The sequence below is a fragment of the Osmerus eperlanus genome, chromosome 15 (assembly GCF_963692335.1).
Source record: "Osmerus eperlanus chromosome 15, fOsmEpe2.1, whole genome shotgun sequence".
Lineage (NCBI taxonomy): Eukaryota > Metazoa > Chordata > Actinopteri > Osmeriformes > Osmeridae > Osmerus > Osmerus eperlanus.
Genome location: NC_085032.1, coordinates 13,711,619 through 13,733,104, shown reverse-complemented (window position 1 = coordinate 13,733,104; position 21,486 = coordinate 13,711,619). Strand labels below are relative to the sequence as shown.

The following is a 21,486-nucleotide window of genomic DNA, read 5'->3' as shown; positions in this document are numbered from 1 at the left end:
AAGGGTATTATTCAACATCAAATTGCAAATAGCATCAGCGAAGCCATATTAGTTGACAACTTGCATAACTGTTTGAACTTCTCTCGGTATATCTAATTTTGCATAAAATGCTCACACTATAGGATTACAAACGTCGATGCGGGGTGAACAGTGTGATTTTCTTGTGAACAACACGGCTGGAAAAAAATACATTTCGGAACGCGCAACACTGTTGTAAGCTTTCTCCAGAAAGTCCATAGAATATATTACATATTGCTTCAAAATCCCTATGCATCATATTTTCCAAACACGGCTCAAAGAACAGTTCTGTGAGAGAAAAGAAATTATACAAACAATACAGAGTTCAATCGATCACAAACAGAATAAACTGAGCAGTGAGAGAGTGCTGCATCTAAGTCTCCAGCAAATGAGTTGAGCAATGATGCGCCCATTCAATATTGTACACGATTCACTATACAAATATTATACATACAACTTCAGAATGTACAAGAACGAGAACAGACGATTCTAAGGCAATATGCTAGGTTTGTAGCATTTCAAGGTCCTTGCATTTAGCTCTAAGAAATTGGCAGACAATACAAAAAAGGATATTTAAAATGTCCAAAATCAAAAGTAAAATGGTGTTTTTTGAATTCAAAGCCTGTGTGATACGGTATATCTTGTGGGGCAATTCGTTTGCTCCTAGTCCTGATATAAATGTTACAAAACACATACATGGCTACCGTTATCGTCATTTCAAAATCTTGACAATCTTTGGAAATTTGCAAAGGGGGTTGATAATGATTTAATTTAAACGACTAAAATACGTGTTCATCACAAATGTCAATTTTTAAAATCTTACAGAATTTATCAAAAGGGTGCTAGATAAATTGTAAAACAAAAACATTTGAATCCATAACTTCAGAAAAAGCCCAATTTGTGCCCAAAGTGAGGACAATCTCTATACTCTTAAAGAGAAATTAAAGACAATTTCTGTACCCAGCAAACACCACCTGAATCCTGACCAATACACACCAGGAGTCTACAAAGCTAAAATCACTACATAGCTGGTACCAAATTGCCTCTGGGAAGGTTAAACTGGACAAAAACATTGGAACTGATATTGTCAGCCAATACCAGCCAACATAAGATCCGCACACAATTCCAGCAATCAATATACATTCAAATATTAATCCCACCGTTTCATATTGTAAACTCTGTCATCCACACCAATCACACACACTTCAGAGGTGACATCTTGGTTTTCTTTGAACATGGCTCACTCTAAGTACAGGTCTTCAAACGTGCTAGGTCCTTCCTTCATCATGTGATACCCAAATGATAGGCTGGTAGAATTCAGAAACCCAATTTAAAAGGCATGGGATATTTGGCTTGCTCCGAGTATAGTGCCAAGCTTACACAGCATTATCAAAATCTTTAGGATTAGAGGAAAATGTACTTTTGAGGTCAGACTGTGCCTTGCCTTTGATCTAACAAAGGAGGTCAAAAAACCTGTTGGGGAAGGAGACTTTAAGTTGGTGAAAACGTCAGTTGAACTGCCTGAGGTCAAACAATATGGCTACGATTGTGTCAGAGCAGGTCATACATGACCAGCAGACTTGCTCTCTGACATCGACTATAGAACAGAGGCTGGAGTCAGAGAGGGCCTGTGTGTACCCAGAGGCAGGTAGTACCCATCTCCACACCCCCTCCTCTACCACCAAGCCTGACCTGCATATGTCCACAGGCAGGTAGTGCTGAGCGACATACCCCCTGGACTGCATAATCTAAGGTGGAACAAATGGATTTAGACGGCTTTGATACAAACTGCATAAAAAAGTATGTGTTTTAATACTGCGTCCAAACCACGGAGCAAAAAGCGTCTCCAGGAAACTGTACAAAAAATTACAAAACAATTTTCTGTTCCAAACTAAACCAAAGAAAGTAAAAAAAAAAGAAAAAAAAAATCATAAAAGAAAAAGAAGATCCTCAAGTAATGGTTATTGCTTGTTTACATCACACCAGACCAGTTTGCACCTAGCAGCTTAGCATCTCACTCCAAACAACATAGAAAGCACACTTCAATTTTTGTAGTTACTGTATGGCTGTGTTGAATTTGTCCCGTCTTTGTTGAGTTCTACACGCTATAGGCAGAGAAGCAAGCGATAATCTGTACACTGTATACACTGCACACCCCTACACCCCCTATAGAGTCTGACCTCAGTGTCTGATAACCACGCCCCCCCCCCCCACCCCACCCCACCCCACCAGTACCATACCAGAGTCTGAGATTTCAGAACTGCTCCCCCAAAACAAACATTAATACACTGCTTCTGTTCAAGACGCAGCCAAAGAGCGGCCAGGGAGACCGCAAACCCCAAAGGAATAGAATAAATAGGAGAGAACTCTTGCTATTATGTACAATCTCTCTGCAATCTTGTTTTCTTAAACCATACGATAATTCAATATCTTTTTTTCTGAAACTACTGGACCAAAAGAAAACCCAATTTTTACAAGGTCATTTTTGAAGTATTTTCAGAAAGAATAAAAAGTGCCTCTTTCACACTTGAAACCACTTCAGACACAATCTTGCTACTGTGATAAAGAATAATCTACAATAATTAAAAAAATAAAACTTAATTTAATACACTATAAACCTCTTGACTAAATAAGTCTAATCATACAAACAATTTTTTCACTCAAACCATTCTTCTGCAGTGTATTTCATTATAAGTTGTCAAACCATGAATATCTTCATTCTACTTGTAAAAGAAAAAAAAAAGAAGTCAAAAGGTGGTAAAAACCAGCAAAAAGGTGAAAACAGCAGAACATTTACAGATCACTCCTCAGAATCCCCCAAAAACATAGTTTGGAGTCACTTTGCTGCCATTGTGCAACGGAGGGATTTGAAGGGGATCGGGAAGAAGAGGCCAAGAAGAAGGGGGGGGGGGGAGAGAAAAGAACTGTGTACATATTTGAGATGAGATTGCAAATGGCCGCAGTCCACTGAGAGGAATACATTCATCTGACAAGGGATCACCCCCGCTGCCTGTCCGTCAGCATGAAGAACCACCCAGGGGATGTCTGGAGTAAGTCACACCACGGTGAATGCAGCTGGACAGACAGACAGGCTCACGGGCCTCTACAAGAGCAGGGTTAGGCGTTTTGAGAAGTCCCATGATTCCCCCCCCACCCCCAACCGCCTGTCCTCAGTCCTGGCCCATGCCCTCAGAGGGGCTATGTAGAGGCCAAACCAGGCCAGGCTGGGTGAGGGTGGGCTGGGGGCGCTGGGTCAGGGCAGGCCCAGGCTGGTCCAGAGGCCTGTTGGTTGGCTGGATGTTGGGTAACAACCAACAGACTCTGGCTTGTAGCATTGAGGTGCTGGCTGCATGCTCCACATGGGTCAACAGTATTTCTGAAATAAAGAGAGACAGATTGACGCAACTGAACACAAAAACATCTTACCTGGCCCATGAATGTGACACATACCAGGAGTGCTAAAAACTGCTAGACTGATCTCACACATCCATGAGACCATCTTAACTGAGCACATTATCAAACATTAACTCAGCCGCACACATAATCACCTCATCTTGCACTAATGGCCAAGGGTTGAATAATTCAAATAATCTAAGTGCCAATAATTTCGATAACATGGCAAGGAGGTAAATCAAGTGACAGACATACTAGTACCTCAAAGTTTATAACAAGAGCCCGAAGTGCATACAATTAAACTGCATCACCTTGGTTAAATATTCATATCGTTTTATTAGGGCTAAAAGCATTAGTAGCAACAGCAGTGGGCCACATTCCACTTGACCAATAAGAGCCCCCTCTGATGCAATCACATGGACGTTATGTTGCTTACCAGTAATGGAGTACTAACAGTGCATTGAATTTGCTCAAAAACGGTATCGGCCATGTGATGCTAGCTTGGGAGACTGTTGAACGGTGTGCATCTGCATTTGTGAGAGCGTGTGAAAGTAAACAAATGTGCATGTGTGTTTATTTCTGAGAGGGGGAGAGAGACAGACAAAGAGAGGGAGAGACACAGAGGGAGAGAGACAGAGGGAGAGGCAGAGAGAGGGAGACAGAGAGAGAAGGAGAGAGACAGAGGGAGAGACAGACAGACAGAGAAAAAGAGAGAAGGAGAGAGACAGGGGGAGAGAGACAGAGGGAGAGAGACAGAGAGACAAAGAGAGAGAGTTGGAAAACACTCTCAAATAAGGGTGTTGTTAGACGTGCTGCTCTCAGAAGCAGCAGCCTGTGTACTGAAGTGATCCGTCTGGCTGTCAGTGGACACGACCAGCTCCATCCCCGTCTCCAAGCCTGGCCTGAGGCCCATAACTCTGGCTAGCAGAATTACGTAAGCTAATGAGACTAAATTATTCACTAGTTGGGTTCTAGAATGGACTGATGCTCAATAAGTGTACCCAGACACTTAGAGCCTTGCAACATTCGCTACGCAAAATGGTTAAAGTAAAGAAAGTCATTACATGTGGGCCATACATATACCTGTTTATTGCCTAAAATCCTATGGGCTCCATTTAGTTAAACTTCAAAGTGGTTCATGGGGAGATTGAATCCTCTGAGAGAAGGCTGATTTAAAGGCAAACACTGCACTAGGCTGTCAGACCATGGACACTCAACAGTGGAGAATTCCACCCATAGGTTTATAAAAAAAAAAAAAAATAAATAAATAAAAAAAACTGGGAAGTTATCCTGCCTCTGAATCAAGCGTTGCAGCTCAGCTCCTGGTCTTGAGACCGAGGAACATAAGCACAGGCATCCAGAACACAACTGCTGCATCCATGCCTCTGACTTGATTTAGTCTGCCTGGATGGATGTTTTATAGTGTGTTTATGCTTTCAATGTGTTCCTGTGTGAGCGTCGCTGTGCCTGTGTGTCCCCTACCTGTTCCTGTCCCATGGTTGACATGCTAGGCGAGGGCCCAGGCACCAGGGAGGTGACCCCCATCTGGCCCGCCATCGGACCCATGCTGTTGGCGTTGGTCGCCATGGATACGTTGAGGTTCATGCCGTTGCCGTTGTACATGGCGCCGTTGGGTTGCTGGGCGAACTGGGGCGACGGCGACTGTTGCTGCGCAAACATGCTGCGGAGGAGGACGAGAGGCGGGGTGCAGTGTGAGGAAACGCTCGGATAGACAACCCTGGTAAAACCATCTGAAAGGATGTTTTTACATCCACGATGAATCCATTCTTTACAATCATTGAGTTAGGCCAGGGGTCGGCAACCCGCGGCTCTAGAGCCGCATGCGGCTCTTTAGCGCCGCCCTAGTGGCTCCCTGGAGCTTTTTCAAAAATATGAAAATGGAAAAAGATGGTGTGAACATATGTTTTGTTTTAATTATTAAAACAGAAATGTTGAAAAAATATTTAATATACACATTTTTACAGCAAAATGTGCATGTGTATAATACATATTTTATTTCAACATTTCTGTCAACGAAGATTTACGTCATAGCCTGCGACACACGTTTCTTTCAGCTCGGCGTAGTGCCAGACAGGTGGCTGTTGCAAACAAACCGGCGGGTGTGTCATGGGCCATGGATCCCAAAGGGAAAAAGAGAAAGATAGCTGAGGAGAACAGAGGATTCAACAGTTTTTGGACCGAATCATTTGCTTTCATTGCCAATGCGGAAGGATTGCCTGCATGTTTGCTTTGTAATGAGAAGTTGTCAAATAACAAAAAGAGTAACGTGGAAAGACATTTCCAGGGAAGGCATGCTACATTTGCAGCTGAGTACCCAGTTGGGAGTGAGAGAAAAAGTGCGATTGCATGAATGCTCATTATGTATTTGTAGCCTACTTATCATTTTGATAGTAATATAGCTAATATAGACCAATTATCACCCTACGTCACACCACTGTCAAGCATGCTCAACTGCGCATGTCGGCTGCAAAGGACGGACTTCTCCCAGGTATACACTTGGATCAGGTCATCATATATCTCTGGCCACTGGATTTCAGAGCTTGACATTAACTTTTTGAGGCACTTGTCCTTTGGACAAATACATTTACGTTTCATTTGTCCATGCACAAAAGTCACTTGCCCGCCGATACCTATAAATAGCCTGACCAAGTGATAGGGCAAAACTAGCCTGGCTAACGGAGGTCACTTTCTCAGGCAAATGACGAATGAAACAGGCTCGGTTAAATAAATCCGAGATGCTGGCTATCTTCAGCAGGCTTGTATCTACAAAAGGCAGTCCTCCCTGACGTTTATAGTGGGGAATGGAGTGAAATACAACATTGTGCACACTGCCAGTGAGCGACCCGAGTCTGACTGAGGCTAACGACGTCAAAACAGTGTAACGGGGACGCAGTCTCACTCAGATTGCCAGTTTTACACAAATCACAAAAATAATCGGACCAGCTGGCTAAAAGCAGAATTCCCATATCTCTTTAAAGCTGCCCTGCTTGACTTTTAAGGTGTATAATTGACTGTAAAACTGTAAAATTATGAACTTTGTGATGTGAAGACATGGCTGCCGCATAAGATGCGGTCTGCCGGGCGACATTCTCACTCAAATTTCAAGTCTTCCGTAACCCAAATCAAAATTCTGATGTGACAGATCAATGGGGAATCGACTTTTCTCTTAAAGGCTGTCCTTCTCGACCTTTTTGGTCTTTTTAAATCGAACTAGTTGTATAATCCGTGTACTTCTCTAGCCATTATAAAGGCTATCCTTTCCCGGTTTTCTGCAGCCACATTGCGCGCGCATCCCGAATGTTTACAAACAAATAATTGGTCTATAGACACGTACAGCATGTGTTGCCTTCATTATAAGGCTTATATAAGGCTTTTAATTTTTTGCGGCTCCACACATTTTTTTTTGGTCCAATATGGCTCTTTCAACATTTTGGGTTGCCGACCCCTGAGTTAGGCAGAGGAGAGAAGTGCTAAGCCGTGAGGTGACAGGTGTCCTGTACGGGGGGGCTTGGCCCTGGGTCCTTCGGAGCCCCTGCTCACAGGATAGGAGTGCTAAGCCGTGAGGTGACGGGGCGTCCTGTATGGGGGCTTGGCTCTGGGTCCCCTGCTCACCTGTTCGCTCCCATGCTGCCCTGCGGCCAGCCGTTCATGTCTGGGGAGGCCTGGAACGAGGCTCCGCCCTGGCCCTGCTGCATCATGGGGGACTGGGCGTGGGCCATGCGCGGGGACAGCAGGGGGCTCTGTGGCGTGGCGGGCCCCCCGAAACCTCCGTCAGTCTGCTGGCTCATACCTGAAGAGGTGGAGGAGAGGGGTCAGGGGTCACACAGTAGCCACTATCTAGTGCTGCTAGATTGATTGCATCACATACTGGGCAGCATTGCAGGTACACTATAAGGCTGCATGTTCCTGGTCTATGATGAGGATATTCTAGAACATTCAGATGTCTGGATGACCAACAGACAAAAGGCAAGGCAAAGCAAAGCAAAAATGAAAATGTGACTTTTTGTTTGACAGACATCAGATAAGTTTACTGATTCTTTTTGTGAGTTTCCTACAACAGGTAAATATTGACTTTGTCTTACAAGTAAGACCGTTACAAAGTAGCGAGTGAGAGTTTGATGTCCGTTAGGGTTTTCAGGAGGCGTTCATGCACGTTAGTGTGAGCAACCCAGGAGGGAGGGGGGGAGGAGGACAGGAGAAGGGAGAGAGACTGGTCTCTGACAGAATCAGACACTCTGAACCAACTGGTCATCTTCAGCCAATCAGAGCAGGTGTGAAGGACTGACAGACATTTCAGGGCCTGGTCTGCAGGATATCCGATCATACTGGATTAGCAGATAAACCTGGGATTACATCCACCAGATTGAGGGATTATGTCGTGGTTTGAGCTTCATCATCTAACACGGAGCTGACGAGAGCTCTAATGTAGAATGTTACATATACAGTCACACTGACCACCAGCGATCTTATCTAGATGTACCAGCGTGCACTTGTTGATGTGCAAACAGATCCGTGCCGATGCAGCACGCACTGGGAGCTGTCGTCTGGTGCCCTCTAGTGGCAGGTAGGCACTCAGACGATGGCCATTTTCGGATTGGTTGTCGTGACTGTACTAGGGCACGGTTACGAATCACAGATGTTATGTGTTGGTTGCTGATTGGTTCTCCGCTTGGGTCATGATGAGGTGACTGAGAGGCGCGAGCACTTGAAGCGTAATGATGCTGTGCTCCTGGCGACACCACACGCTCGCACAAACACGCACGAGTGCACACACACACACACAGAAGAGATGCTGGGTGGCGGTGTGCGTGTGTGTGTGTGTATGTCAAATGTGTGTGCACGTGTGTGTGGGGTGGGTGGCAGTACCTGAGTTGGGGAACTGAAAGGCACTGTGCTGCATTTGGGGGCTCACTACGGCCCCAAACTGTCCGCCCATCATGTTTGTGTTCCCCACCATGCCCTGGTTGGCCAGAGCCATCTGGGAGGAACCATGCAGGGAGGCGTGGAGCTGAGGGTTGGGGGGGAGAGAGGGCAGACCGGGGGAGATGGGGGAGGAGAAGGGGCTGGTGGGGGGAGGGGGGGACGCCAGGCTTGTACTGGTACCGTAGCTGGCCGGGTAGGGGAACTGCTGGGGGTTGGCCTGGGGGATCCGCGGGGTGCTCATGCTCCCTGGAAGGCCCGAGGCGGCCGTGGCGGCCATGTTGGGAGGCAGGTTGAGGCCCTGGGCGCGCATCGCCATGCTCCTCTGCTGCTGGACCTGCTGCCTCTGTTGGTCCAGCTGCCTCTGCTGGTCCAGCTGCCTCTGCTGGTCCAGTTGCCTCTGCTGGTCCAGCTGCCTCTGCCTCAGGTTGTTACTGAGCAGCTCCCTCTGCCGCTGGGCCAGCATCTGGGCGTTGATGGTTCCCTGGGCGGAGGGGGAGGGAGGGAGAGAGAGAGAGAAACAGAGAGAGAGACAGAGACAGAGAGAGAGACAGAGAAACAGAGAGAGACAGAGAGAGACAGAGAGAGAGAGAGAGAGAGACAGAGAGAGAGAGAGAGAGAGAGACAGGAGAGGAAAAGCAAGCAGAAAAGGTGAGCAAAATCCACTTTGTGTAGCTTCTGTCTGGTGAAGCTGTTCTGGGAGCTGTGAAGGTGTAGACCTCTGAGAAGCTTTCACTCTGCTGGTTCCAACATACCTGGTTTGGGGCATTGGATCTAAGAGGTAGGTTCATGTTCGTCATCTGATTCATGATGGGCTGACGGTTCTGGAGAGAATGGGGTGGAATTCATATCAATTATTCCTTTATCCACTTGACACGCCAATAAACCTTCCCTTCATTTCCATCCATGGCTACAAATGATTGTAACCTGGACTGTGCCCGTGACACAGACTCTGTACTGTCTCCAGGTCATATGCCTACTTGACCATCAGATAGCAGCTTGAGGCCTTTACCCTCATCATTCCTGATCACACTCACACACACACACACACACACACACACACACACACACACACACACACACACACACACACACACACACAGCCATCCCCAAGGCCAATTACACATCCACCCTGTGTGTGCACAGCGTAACAGCCATCGATTAGCTGTAGACGGAGTTGTTGCATCAGAGGTGGACAACATGGAGAGGATCAAGGGACAGCATGGCTCCCTGCTGAAGTCTCCACACCCCTCACAGCCCTCGTGTGAATAAAGCCCTGACTGGCTCCATCTATAAGGTATTACACTCTAGCAGACAGTGTGCACCATTGTACAGTTTGTCTATGTGGAAGCCTAGACCAACAAAAAAAAGGCTCATTAGCAGTTAAAGGCTTACAACTACCCTTTGTCAGAGTACATATGCTGGTTCCATTATCCACTGTTGCTTTTTGGCCCAGCCAGTAGTTTTGTCCTGCCTGCCTGTGTGTGTGTGTGTGTACCTGCTGGGCCTGCAGCCTGTGTTGGAGCTGCAGCCGTAGTGTGTTGGGCTGGTTAGGCACCCCCCCGGCGGGCCTCAGGCCCGGCCTGACCTGCATCCTGAGCATGGGGTAGCCGGGCCGCGGGCCCATCTGGCCTGCCAGAGGGTGGAACCCTGGCTCCTGCAGGGGCCCGGGGTAGCCCCGCTGGGCCATGTGAGAGGGCGGGGGCCCGAACTGCTGGCCGTACATGGGGGGCTTTTGGTCCATCAGCATGGAGGGGTCCTGGGGAAAGTGCTCCGGCTCCACAGACTGGCCCTGGGAGAGGGGAGGGGGGAGCGCACGTGAGAACACACGCTACACTAACCTAACACACGTGTGGGCGTGGAAATAAACTGAGGTAATATGGCACAGCACAACATGTTACAGGGAGGAAGGGAATAGGAGGGAGGGAGAGAGAGAGCGAGAGAGTGTGGGAGAGAGTGCGGGCGGACAGAGAAAGAGAGGACAGAGAAAGAGAGGGGGAGGACAGAAAAAGAGAGAAAGAGGGAGGACAGAGAAAGAACAAGAGGGAGGGGAGAGAAAGAGAGAAATATGGAAGAGAGAGAGAGAGAGCGGGAGTGCGAGAGAGTGTGGGAGTGCGAGAGAGAGAGGGTGTACGGGAGAGGGAGAGCGAGAGAGAGAGGGTGTACGGGAGAGGGAGAGCGAGAGAGAGAGGGTGTACGGGAGAGGGAGAGCGAGAGAGAGGAACAGGAGGGGGCCGCCTCACCTGGCCTACCAGAGCAGGGATCCCCAAGGCTCGGTCGATCTCCTCCAGGCCGTCAAAGTCCTTGAGCACGGTGTAGAGCTGGGACAGCAGGGCCCCCTCGTCTGACGGCCCCCCGTCCCCAGGCCCCGGGCCGGGCCCCGGCCCACACATCACCTCATCCTGGGGGGTCGCATACACAGACCTGGGGGAGACACGGAGGACGGGAGAGGAGGGAGGAAGAGGGTTCAACTGGGGAAGGTCAGAGCTATTCTCAGCTGTGGTTGCTGCGAGGAAACTATTGAAGTTCACAAACAAAACGGAAAAAAAGCAAATAATTCCCACACAGCAAGCAGCAGATATTGATTCTTTATGGAACAGCTGCTTTGTTGTGGCTGCAAAAGTGGGCGAATGTGCATCGACTGGTTACCTGTTTTGGTTTCCGAAGGGTGCCTGCTCGATGGGCATCATGCTGTCTGGCCACGGAGCCGTCTGATTGGGCGGTGCCTGCTGCTGCTGGCTGAACTGGTGGGACATCATCCCCATGTCCATCCCTGACTGGGCAGCTGGAGACAGGGCGACACTGGTCAGACTTGGGCTAAGTGTGTCGGCTGTAGTTGCACGTACTCACCACCAGATGGCAGCTCCTAACAGTTGTGAGTATTTCTCAACACAGAGAGAACCGTTTCTGTGGGTTTTTCATTATTTGTCAGTAAGCCACAGTGGAAAGGTTGAAAGCTGGACTGTGGGTGGGTTAGAAAAAGCTTTTACCCCCGGAGAGGAAATAAAGCCTCTATTAAGTGTCTCCACATTCTCACTCGTTCAATCAATGCCATGTGCTTGACTTCAGGTGGACTGGAGACTTAAGGACAGACTCACCGTTTGCCATCATCTGTGACTGCAGCATCTGCCTTGGTACTGGCTGGCTGTTGGGCCGCATGGGGCCCACGGGGCCAGCGTTGGGGCCCATACGAGCCTGCAGTTGCCCCTGCTGCCCTGGGGCTCCCTGAGGGGGCGCAGAGGCTGAGCCACCCATCGGGGGGCCCTGGGGGCCCCAGCCCTCCTGCAGCTGCATGCCTGGCCTGGGGCCGTTAGGACCCATCACACCTGGAGACGGAGAGGTACGGGGGGGAGGGGCGGGGAGAGGGGCGGGGACAGAGAAAGAGGGGGGAGATGGAGAGAGGGGGGAGATGGAGAGAGAAAGAGGGGGAGATGGAGAGAGAAAGAGGGGGAGATGGAGAGAGAAAGAGGGGGAGATGGAGAGAGAAAGAGGGGGGAGATGGAGAGAGAAAGAGGGGGAGATGGAGAGAGAAAGAGGGGGAGATGGAGAGAGGGGGAAGATGGAGAGAGAAAGAGGGGGAGATGGAGAGAGAAAGAGGGGGAGATGGAGAGAGAAAGAGGGGGAGATGGAGAGAGAAAGAGGGGGAGATGGAGAGAGGGGGAAGATGGAGAGAGAAAGAGGGGGAGATGGAGAGAGAGCAAGTGAGCAATCCAGAGGACATTCTCCCACAGCCACCTCTACAGTAAGAGCACAGAGTGGGCAGAAGCTTAGATGGAGGCTGTGCTCAGTCGGACTAGCTAGTCACCAACGTCAGCTCTGAATACGTGACTGTGTCGTTTGGTGCGAGGCCCAGAGATGCTCTCCAGATTCAGACAGCAACAGGAAGTGACTCACTCTTCCTGTGTGACGTGTCTACTTTGTGATAACCTCAATGAGCAATCATAATATGTCGACTGTGAGGTTGTGTGTGTGTGTGAGTGTTGGTTTGCGTGTCAGTCTAGCACTGGATGACACAGTCAAAGCCGTGACCCAAAATGTGATGACCCCAGTTGTGACATCACAGGTCTCTCACCTGCGTTGACCAGGGTCGCCTGGTTGGCCATCATGCCATGGTTTCCCACCATGCCCTGCTGCTGAGACATGAGCGTGTAGGGGCTGCTGGTTCTCATGGGGGGGTACTGGCCCGCGGGCGGCTGGGAGGGCATGTTCATGTCCAGGGACACGCTCCTCATCGGCAGCCCCCTGCCCGGCTGGCCCGGTCTCTGACCGCCGTAACCTGGAGACGCAGAGAGAGACAGGGCTGAGGGCTGGGGTCTGGAGGCTGAGGGCTGGAGGCTGGGGGCTGGGCAGCACAGGAGTGGGGACAGGTATACCGAGGAGGCTTTCATGTTAGCTTGACCTACATACACACTGTCTTCGTTTGCTTAACCCAATGTGAGAATCTGCGTGAGCGTGTGTGTACTGATGTGTGTGTGTGTGTGTGAGAAAGAGAGACTCACTGCCTGGCCCCATGCCGGGCATGCCTCTCTGCGGCTGTGTTGCCATGGCAGGGCTGCCCTCACTGGCGCTGATCTGCAGGATGTCGTTAATGATGTTCTGCTTGTCCAGGGCACTGGGCAGGGACACTGGCCGCGGCTCACAGAACAGCTGTGGCTGGGCGCTCTGCAGGTCGTTCAGGATGTCGTCCAGCTCTGACGACTGCAGGGGGAGATGAAGGAACCAGTACAGGGACATACCAGATGAAAACACTTGAAAAACTGCCCAGGACATAGAGAACATGAGGATACAAATAAATAAAAAAATAATAAAAAACTGACTACTTGAGCACTTGCGCACTTAGACAACTAAATTATGTCTTGCTACATTGCCAATAGCTCAAATATTTTCCAGTAAACAAACCCATTGAGTGGAGGTAACATGGCGAGGCTGTCGCAGAAATCCCTTTCATACTGGGGGGGTGCGTAGCAGACTGCTCTGTTGATAAGACACACTCACAACCCCGCTCTGAAATGAACCAGTTTCTCCAAATCTAGGCCACACTTCACATCTGAAAAACACTGTCTATTGCCCGGCTAGGTTTGGGGACACACACACACTTGTTCCTCCTCTGGGATATGGAAACGAGCATGTTAAAGATGTTTTGATGACAAATACTATATGTGCCTCAGCTCAGCCAAGGTAGTGATCGCATGAGAACAAGTTAGTGTCATCGAACATGGCCACATTCGTGTTCTTGTATCACTGTGCTGGACTTGATCTTGGGGTGAGTGACGCAATAGGATAGCCAGGGTCTGCTTAGTGCCAGTGTTTACCCCGACTGTCCAGCACCAACCACATCAGCTGCAAGCGGCAGGCTTTAACCCCCCCCCTACCCAGACTCATCCTTCAGAAGGTCACACAAAAGCAAGACCATTTCCAAAATTCCACAGACATGCCAAACATTGACTTGAGTTCCTACTGCTTGACGGTGACAGAGACCTAAGGGCCTCAGAGTAAATAAGTTGTACTGTCGCCAAAGGACCACTAGGGCGCAGCAGGCAGGACAGACAGGCATCTGTGGAGCTGGACAGGAAGGGTCTATAGAACAGACCACAGAGAGACCTCAGGCTGATCAAACACAGGCAGGAAGAGCGGGTTTCTGCAGGGCTTGGAGCTTTTTTTAGTCTTGGCCTCAGGAATACACACAAGCCATGAAAACACACACACACACCCTGCATATACAAACACACACGGCCTGCTCGTGTACAGTGACATGCAATGGAGCCAGCAGACAGGATATGGGTGAAGGAGAGGGGACCTAATGAGGTCAGGGATGATGTAATAGTGGGAGTCAGGTGGCTGAGCGGTTAGAGAAGCGGGCTAGTAATCTGAAGGTTGCCAGTTCGATTCCCCGGCTGTGCCAAATGACGTTGTGTCCTTGGGCAAGGCACTTCACCCTACTTGCCTCGGGGAGAATGTCCCTGTACTTAATGTAAGTCGCTCTGGATAAGAGCGTCTGCTAAATGACTAAATGTAAATGTCATGCTACCGAACACTCCCCTCCTCTCCCCCCGCCCTCCTCCCATCCTCATCCCTGCGTCCTTTCTGAACCATGTCTTTGCATAGCCTCCCCTCCCCCCCCCCCTCTCTAGCTAGCTAGCTCGTAGATAAACACACCATGAAAAACGACAGACTCCTAGCGGTGCATGGGAGAGCGGATACTATTGTGCATGCCACACTCGAGAGAGTTCGATACACGTCCAGCTACTGTGGAGGAGGCTGGCAGCGGCTCCACGCTGCCATCTTGGGAGGTAGGAGCAGGCTTCACGTTCGAGGAGAAGTAACAGCCTGCAGACACACGCATATATATCCTGTAGTCTCTCACACATTCTCCGCCTCTGTCGTGGAATGGAATATGCAAAAAGCCTGCCTGGGTTGCAGGGTCCAGTCAGGAAGCAGGGCCTCTCAGGGGTGGGAGTGTGGAAATGAGCGCGTACAGGAAGAGGGCTGAAGGAGCCTAATGAAGTCCTCTGTCCCCCATGAACAGCTGCTCCCGGCCTCGGCCAGCGACCTGCTCGGGATTCCAGGAGGGGTGAGAATGTGAGGATAACTGCCCCCCCCCCCCCTACCCGTGGACAGGGGGGGGACCTCGGCACGGCCGATGGGGCCGGGGAGGGGTGCACGGAGGGGAAATAGACTGGGCTGGGTTTGCGTACTGCGTTGTTGAACACAGGGAAGAGCATGCTTGTCAGAAGCTGGCAGAGGCTCCCATCCTCATTTTCTTTTCCCTCAACCTCGTTTGACCTCGTTTTCAAGAACAGAGTAAGACACTTCCACTCCACTGGCCACTCCTACAGCACTAAGACCTTCAGGACAGATCAACAAGCCTGTTCTCATGATCCTGCTTACCCCTCCATTCAGCTGTGATTTCTCATTTAGCTCTGCTCCAGTCATCAATAATTCAGCCCTAAACCATCAATGGGAGGTGGAGAGACAGAGAGACACAGACAGACAGAGATACAGAGAGAAAGTGAGAGAGAGAGCGAGAGAGAGAGAGAAAGCGAGAGAGAGAGAAAGCGAGAGAGAGAGAGAGAGAGCGCGAGAGAGTGTGTTCATACAATACAGTAAGCCTTTACACATGGCCAAGCAGCGATTCTCCTATTAAGAGGAGAAACCCTCTCCCGCTCACACAAGCATAGCCGCTCTCTAATGAAGTCACGGCTTACTTAATGCCCAACAAATGCCCTTTTTTGCACTGACAAAGAAATGTGTATTAGTTTAATGGAGGTTTTTTTTTCTGCCTGCTGTTAAATGTGCATTAGCTGACGCCACCTCTGTTTAAAGCTATTGAGAGCTTTAATAATTATCCTGCTGTGAAAACTGGAATTTCCACCAAGCTTTATAACGCTTGTTCATCCATGGGATGAATTTAATAGAGCACTTAGTCTGTTTTTAGGGCGGATACAAGAAATTACTTTGCAGACTAACTTCCAGTTTCCTCTGGTCTATGCTTCAGAGCTAGGTAACTAGGCTGGGACCTAGCTCTGAAGCATCCAATGGCTTCCATGTTCCTTCCTCTCCAGCCAATCACACGCATGGATGTGCAAATGAACAGCGTACCCATGTGACAAACGCCCTCGCCCTGAATGCCCCCTGTTAAGAGTGTCACACCTCCACATGCGAACCCGATCCCTCCGCTCTGCACCTCTGTGGACGTCCTCCACCAGGCGCAGACTGAAACCAATCGAAGATGGCTGAGACGACCTCGCTCTGGTCGCGAGGGGGTCGTCCGTTTTGCCCCCCCCCCCCCCCCCCCCCCCCCCCCCCCTTGATCCTACCAGGAAGCCAGTCTGTGTCTGATATGTGCTCATGCTTCTCAACCATCTCCGGTCTGGACTCTACTGCCAGCCCCCCCTCCATCACCCCCCCCCCCTCCTGCCTGCTTTCAGCCCCTCCCCCTCTCTCTCCTCCTCTACTCCATCGCCATGGCAGCAGAGGGGGGACATGCAGGAACATATGGCTCATCATTTTCACTGCGTGTGGAGGCTGGACTCTACTGGGGAGGACATCTACACCTCTCTAATCTCTCTCTCTCATCAGCACCTCTCTCTCTCATCAGCACCTCTCTCTCTCTCTCTTTTCTCCTCCCTCATGCTCCTCTTTCCTACATATGGACCCAGGCAGGCGTGGGTATACAAACATGCACAACACAAACACTGTTCCCCCTCCACTGCTTGTAAATACACACACACACACCTATTTTTGTTTCCCTCCTTCTCGTCCCCTTCACTCACACACACACACTTTCTCCTTCCATCACCCTCACACACACTCTCCTCCCTCTGCCTCTCACGTGCACTACCACCCCCCACAGTCTGCAGGAGAAAGCAGTGCTGTTTCCAGGGAAATACGCCACAGAGAGGGAGGGAGGGAGAGAAGTGAAGGAGGGAGGGAGGCAGAGAGGGAGGGAGAGAAGTGAAGGAGGGAGGGAGGCAGAGAGAGAGAAGTGAAGCAGGGAGGGAGGCAGAGAGAGAAGTGAAGGAGGGCGGCAGAGAGAGAGGGAGAGAGAGAAGTGAAGGAGGGAGGGAGGCAGAGAGAGAAGCACAGTTGTTCCCATTAGAAACAGGACATACATAGGCTTCTCCGCTCACTGCTGTGGTGTGAGGCGGAGGCGAAGGGCAGAGGCTCCACCTTAGCACCCCCCCACCCCCCCTCTGCTACATGGCTACTACAGCTCAGGTTACAGCAGATCCTCTAGCTCCTCTCCTCCTCTCCTCTCCTCCTCTCCTCTCCTCCTCTCCTCTCCTCCTCTCCTCTCCTCCTCTCCTCTCCTCTCCTCCTCCCCCTCAATCACATTCATGCATGCATCTCCTCCTCTCCCTCCATCATTCTCTTCCCTCCTCCTCCTTCTCTTCCTCCCTCGTTTCTCTCCGCTCTGCCTCCGTCTCTCCGTCTCTCCATCTCTCTCTCTCTCGTTCTCCGAGGCAGCCCTAATTTGAGCTGAGTGCCAAACCTGGCAGTGGCGGTCAACACAACCAGGATCAGATACCCAGTGCGCCGCAGGGGCTCCTTCCAAATGTCACAGTAGTTTGAAGCCTGCTGATGGTTTCTCAGAGCCTGTGTCTAAGCTGACTAGACCGAGTTACTCAGAAGACCAGAAACGGCATGTGATAGGGCTGTGTGTGTGTGTGTGTGTAGAATACTGCCCGGATGTGTGTGTGTGTGTGTGTAGCAAACATCTGCTCGGTAACCCAGATTAGCCCGCTAACAGAGCCGTAGAGGTGGACACAGGAGAACAACTGGCCTCGTCAGGGCTAAGCCAATAGGAGAGCAGGCTGCACAGGAGCGAGCACACGGCCGATCACCATGTATCATTCTAGAATACTCTGAGGATCTAGAACACAAATAACATGAAGGATGACCTCCCTAGAACTGCCAAGTAACAGCACTACACGCCAGACTAGTGCAATACCGAGGGCGGGCCTAGTGAGTGCACATTTCCCTTTTGTTTGATCGCAATCAATCGTGAATTCGACGTAATTCATCCATCCACAATCTATTCGCAACTGAAAGGAACTGGACACCAGTATGCACAAGTTCCTGCAGGCTGCCCCAAACCAAGTCATCTGCTGGGAGTGTCTACCCTGTCAGACATCATCATCATCATCATCACCACCACCCACCTGCTCCGCCCGGTCGTAGCCCGTATCCTGCTTCTCCGTCTTGACCAGGGGGTGTTTGCCCCCCTCCACCTTCACCTCACCGGGCTCCAGCTTAGCAGACTTGTCCTTCAGCATGGAGTCGTCCTTATCCAGCAGGTAGCGCAGCAGCGCGTTGTCCTTCTTCTTGGGGCTGAGGGGCTCCTGTTTGGGGGTGAGCTCCGGCCCCGCCGCCGCGCCCGCCTGCTCAGAGCCCAGCTCTTTGCCCGTGGCCTCGGCGGTCAGCCGCGCCAGGTCCACGGGAGAGGTGCTGTTCTGGAGCAGTCTGTGCAGGATCTTGTGTTTCTCCTTCAGGGATGTGGTGTGGGCCCCCCCGCCCCCCCCCGGGTGGCAGCCCCCCAGCCCTGGGGCCCTGGCCCCGGGGGGGTCCTTGCTGTCCCCTGCGCCGGGGGACAGGGGCAACTCCAGTGGCTCCGACTTGGTGGTGAGAAGTTGCAGGAGCTTGGTGTGGCCTTTGCTGTCTTGGAGGCGGCTGGGCGCGTCCGGGCCTTCGGGGCCCCCCTCCCTCTCCTCTTTGGGCTCAGCGAGGGCGCCGTCCGTCTGTCTCTGGTCTCCTTGACCCGGGCCTGGCTCTCCATGAGGGCCAAAGGTCTCCCCTCCGCCGCCCCCCCCTCCTCCTCCTCCCCCCATCTTAGACATCATGTGAGGGTTGACCCCCGCGCCGGCCGTCACCCCGGCGGGTGAGCCCATCTTCCTGTCAGGTGACCCCATGGCGTGGGGGTGGGGGTGCCCGTGGGCGTGCCCGACGCCGTGGCACTCGCTCAGGGCCTGCAGAGCCGTCAGGGAGCTGCTGGTGTAGCTGTGGCTGTTAGCGTGACTGTTAGCTGCGCCGGCGCTACCTCCGGCTCCGCCGCCCGCCCCGCTCCCGCACATCCCCGCGGGGGAGGGCGAGTGCAGGCCTCCGGCCACGCGCGGACTCCCCGCGCCCACGGGGCTGACGCGGTGCCTCGGGGACAGCATAGAGTTCTGCGGGCCCTGGTGGGGGACCCCCGCCGGGCTGGGGCTGCCCCGCGACGGACTGCTCATCCTCCAGTTGGGGCCCTGTGAGGGCGGCTGCATGCCCCCGTGGTGGCCGTGAGGCTGGGGGCAGCCGTAGCGGTAGCCCTGCATGGGAGGCTCTCGGTGGCCTCCGGGAGGGGAGAAGGGTGTGCTGTTGCTGCTGACTGTGGTGTCCTGGCCCTGGGTGCTGCAGGGCAGGCTGCCTGGGGTCGGGGGAGTCGTGGAGGGGGTGGAGGTCATGGGCTTGGGGCCTATCCCTGTGCTCTGGCTCCCAGGGCCCATGTCCTGGCCCATACCACACACCGATTGCTCCCTGGAAAACACACACACACACACAAGCAATGATTTTGGTGTTTGGAACACTGAAAAAGCCACAAGTCAGAGTCTAAAATCTGTATTTGTCTTCGATAACTATAATCGATAGGCCAAGAGATAAGGATTGTCAACTGGAGAGCACACACACACACAAAACCACAGACAAGCAAAGCGGTCAACTACCACCCGAGGAAAACATTATATAAAAGAGGCTCTCTCTCTCTCTTTCCTCTGCCATGAGGAAAACATTTTGTCCTCCAGCAGAGATACTTATCTGAACAAAGCTGCACTCCAGGAAGAATATAGTTTTACGACGGTAATAAGTGCTGCAGGGCTATAAGGCAGGTGAACACATGCTAAAGTTACCACCCACACACACACACACGCGCGATGGCACACATACCTCTGTAGAATATGCAGGGACATGTAGTGTTGGGGTTCGTTGGTGGCGGGTGAGCGCACCAGTTTGCTCTTTGTGTGGGCCGACACAATGGTGCCGTCAGACAGGGAGAACCTGTAGATGGGACTGAAGGCCTGGCCGTGTCTCAGCACTGGGGGCGGACACACACACACACACACACACACAGACAGAAACAAAAGGGTTATAACATGACTCACACTAACAGTATCATTCTTCGAAGCCTCTTAAAACCAACCTCTTCAGCAGCAGTTGACATGTAAACAGGCTGAGGTGTGTGTGTGTCAGACGGCCCCACGGTAAAGAGGCAGTGTGTGTGTGTGTGTGTCAGACGGCCCCACGGTAAAGAGGCAGTGTGTGTGTGTGTGTGTGTGTGTGTCAGACGGCCCCACGGTAAAGAGGCAGTGTGTGTGTGTGTGTGTGTCAGACGGCCCCACTGTAAAGAGGCTGTGTGTGTGTGTGTGTGTGGAGGGTTAGGGGCCGTCTCACCTTCCTGTTGGTGGCGCTTGGCGAAGGACATCTCCCCGTCGTTCTGCAGGTGGAACCTCTGGATGCACCTCCTGACCAGGTCCTCCCAGCCCGGCTTCATGGACGCCCGCAGCTGGCTGGTGTCCAGGGACGTGATCTTCCCTGCTCGTACAGCCAGGCAGGTACACACACACACACACACACGCTAAGTCAGTCACACAAACTAAAAAGTATTCCACCAGGCAACCCGCAATCCCCACAGGATGTGAATATTGGAACAGGCCTGCTTAGGAGCGACATCACAGGGAGGGTGATGGAGATGATAAATGGGTTCAGCTTTCTGACCAACCCCCCCCCCCCCCCCCTCTCTCTCTCACACATGCAGACTGGCGGGCGTGCAGTGCAGAGTGGTACAGTCCTCATTGTCACTGTCAGGCGCCCCGCGCTACAAATGGAGTCGCTGATGCGTTTAAAAGGCTTGACGGGCCACACCGCGGCGGTGTGACAGACAGCCACGCTGCCTGACTAAAGACCTGCCACCAGCACACGCAGCTACCTGGGAGCAAGGACGTGACAACGCAGGGAACACACACCGCAGCTGTGTGTGTGTGTGTGTCTGCACGCCACACACAGACTGGCAGCGGTACATCAAAGGTTCCAGGTAGGAGAGCCAGCTGTCCTGACAGGTACTTTACCTCCCAGGGATGGAGCCAGAGGTGGGGTGTACAGTACAGGCAGTGAGAGGTGGGGTGTACAGTACAGGCAGTGAGAGGTGGGGTGTACAGTACAGGCAGTGAGAGGTGGGGTGTACAGTACAGGCAGTGAGAGGTGGGGTGTACAGTACAGGCAGTGAGAGGTGGGGTGTACAGTACAGGCAGTGAGAGGGGGGGTGTACAGTACAGGCAGTGAGAGGTGGGGTGTACAGTACAGGCAGTGAGAGGTGGGGTGTACAGTACAGGCAGTGAGAGGGGGGGTGTACAGTACAGGCAGTGAGAGGGGGGGTGTACAGTACAGGCAGTGAGAGGGGGGGTGTACAGTACAGGCAGTGAGAGGTGGGGTGTACAGTACAGGCAGTGAGAGGTGGGGTGTACAGTACAGGCAGTGAGAGGTGGGGTGTACAGTACAGGCAGTGAGAGGGGAGCCCTCGGGGCCTTTAGCTAGCCTGTAATCAGCGCTAAGGGTTCGGTTTGTAGCGTGGGCTGATTTATGAGCGCTGCAGTGCTGTACTGTACTGAG

At 51.8% G+C, this 21,486-nt stretch overlaps 1 protein-coding gene across 4 annotated transcripts in view; it reads right to left on the bottom strand.

The window, feature by feature from the left end:
- Positions 1–2,367: 2,367 nt before the first annotated feature.
- Positions 2,368–21,486, bottom strand: part of ncoa2 (nuclear receptor coactivator 2) — a 45,912-nt gene continuing 26,793 nt past the window's right edge. For 2 of the 4 annotated variants that reach the window (XM_062480427.1, XM_062480426.1), the window contains exons 8-21: positions 20,272–20,412; positions 19,768–19,915; positions 18,015–19,362; positions 12,852–13,050; positions 12,425–12,628; positions 11,451–11,678; positions 11,002–11,137; positions 10,596–10,776; positions 9,851–10,144; positions 9,108–9,176; positions 8,299–8,836; positions 7,045–7,222; positions 4,894–5,092; positions 2,368–3,394 (exon numbers count right to left, since the gene is read on the bottom strand). In XM_062480427.1, coding sequence (XP_062336411.1) covers positions 3,383–3,394; positions 4,894–5,092; positions 7,045–7,222; positions 8,299–8,836; positions 9,108–9,176; positions 9,851–10,144; positions 10,596–10,776; positions 11,002–11,137; positions 11,451–11,678; positions 12,425–12,628; positions 12,852–13,050; positions 18,015–19,362; positions 19,768–19,915; positions 20,272–20,412 — 3,875 coding nt within the window. In that variant the 3' untranslated portion in view covers positions 2,368–3,382. The remainder of the gene's footprint in view (positions 3,395–4,893; positions 5,093–7,044; positions 7,223–8,298; positions 8,837–9,107; positions 9,177–9,850; positions 10,145–10,595; positions 10,777–11,001; positions 11,138–11,450; positions 11,679–12,424; positions 12,629–12,851; positions 13,051–18,014; positions 19,363–19,767; positions 19,916–20,271; positions 20,413–21,486) is intronic. The other 2 variants (XM_062480429.1, XM_062480428.1) reach the window with 2 other exon arrangements.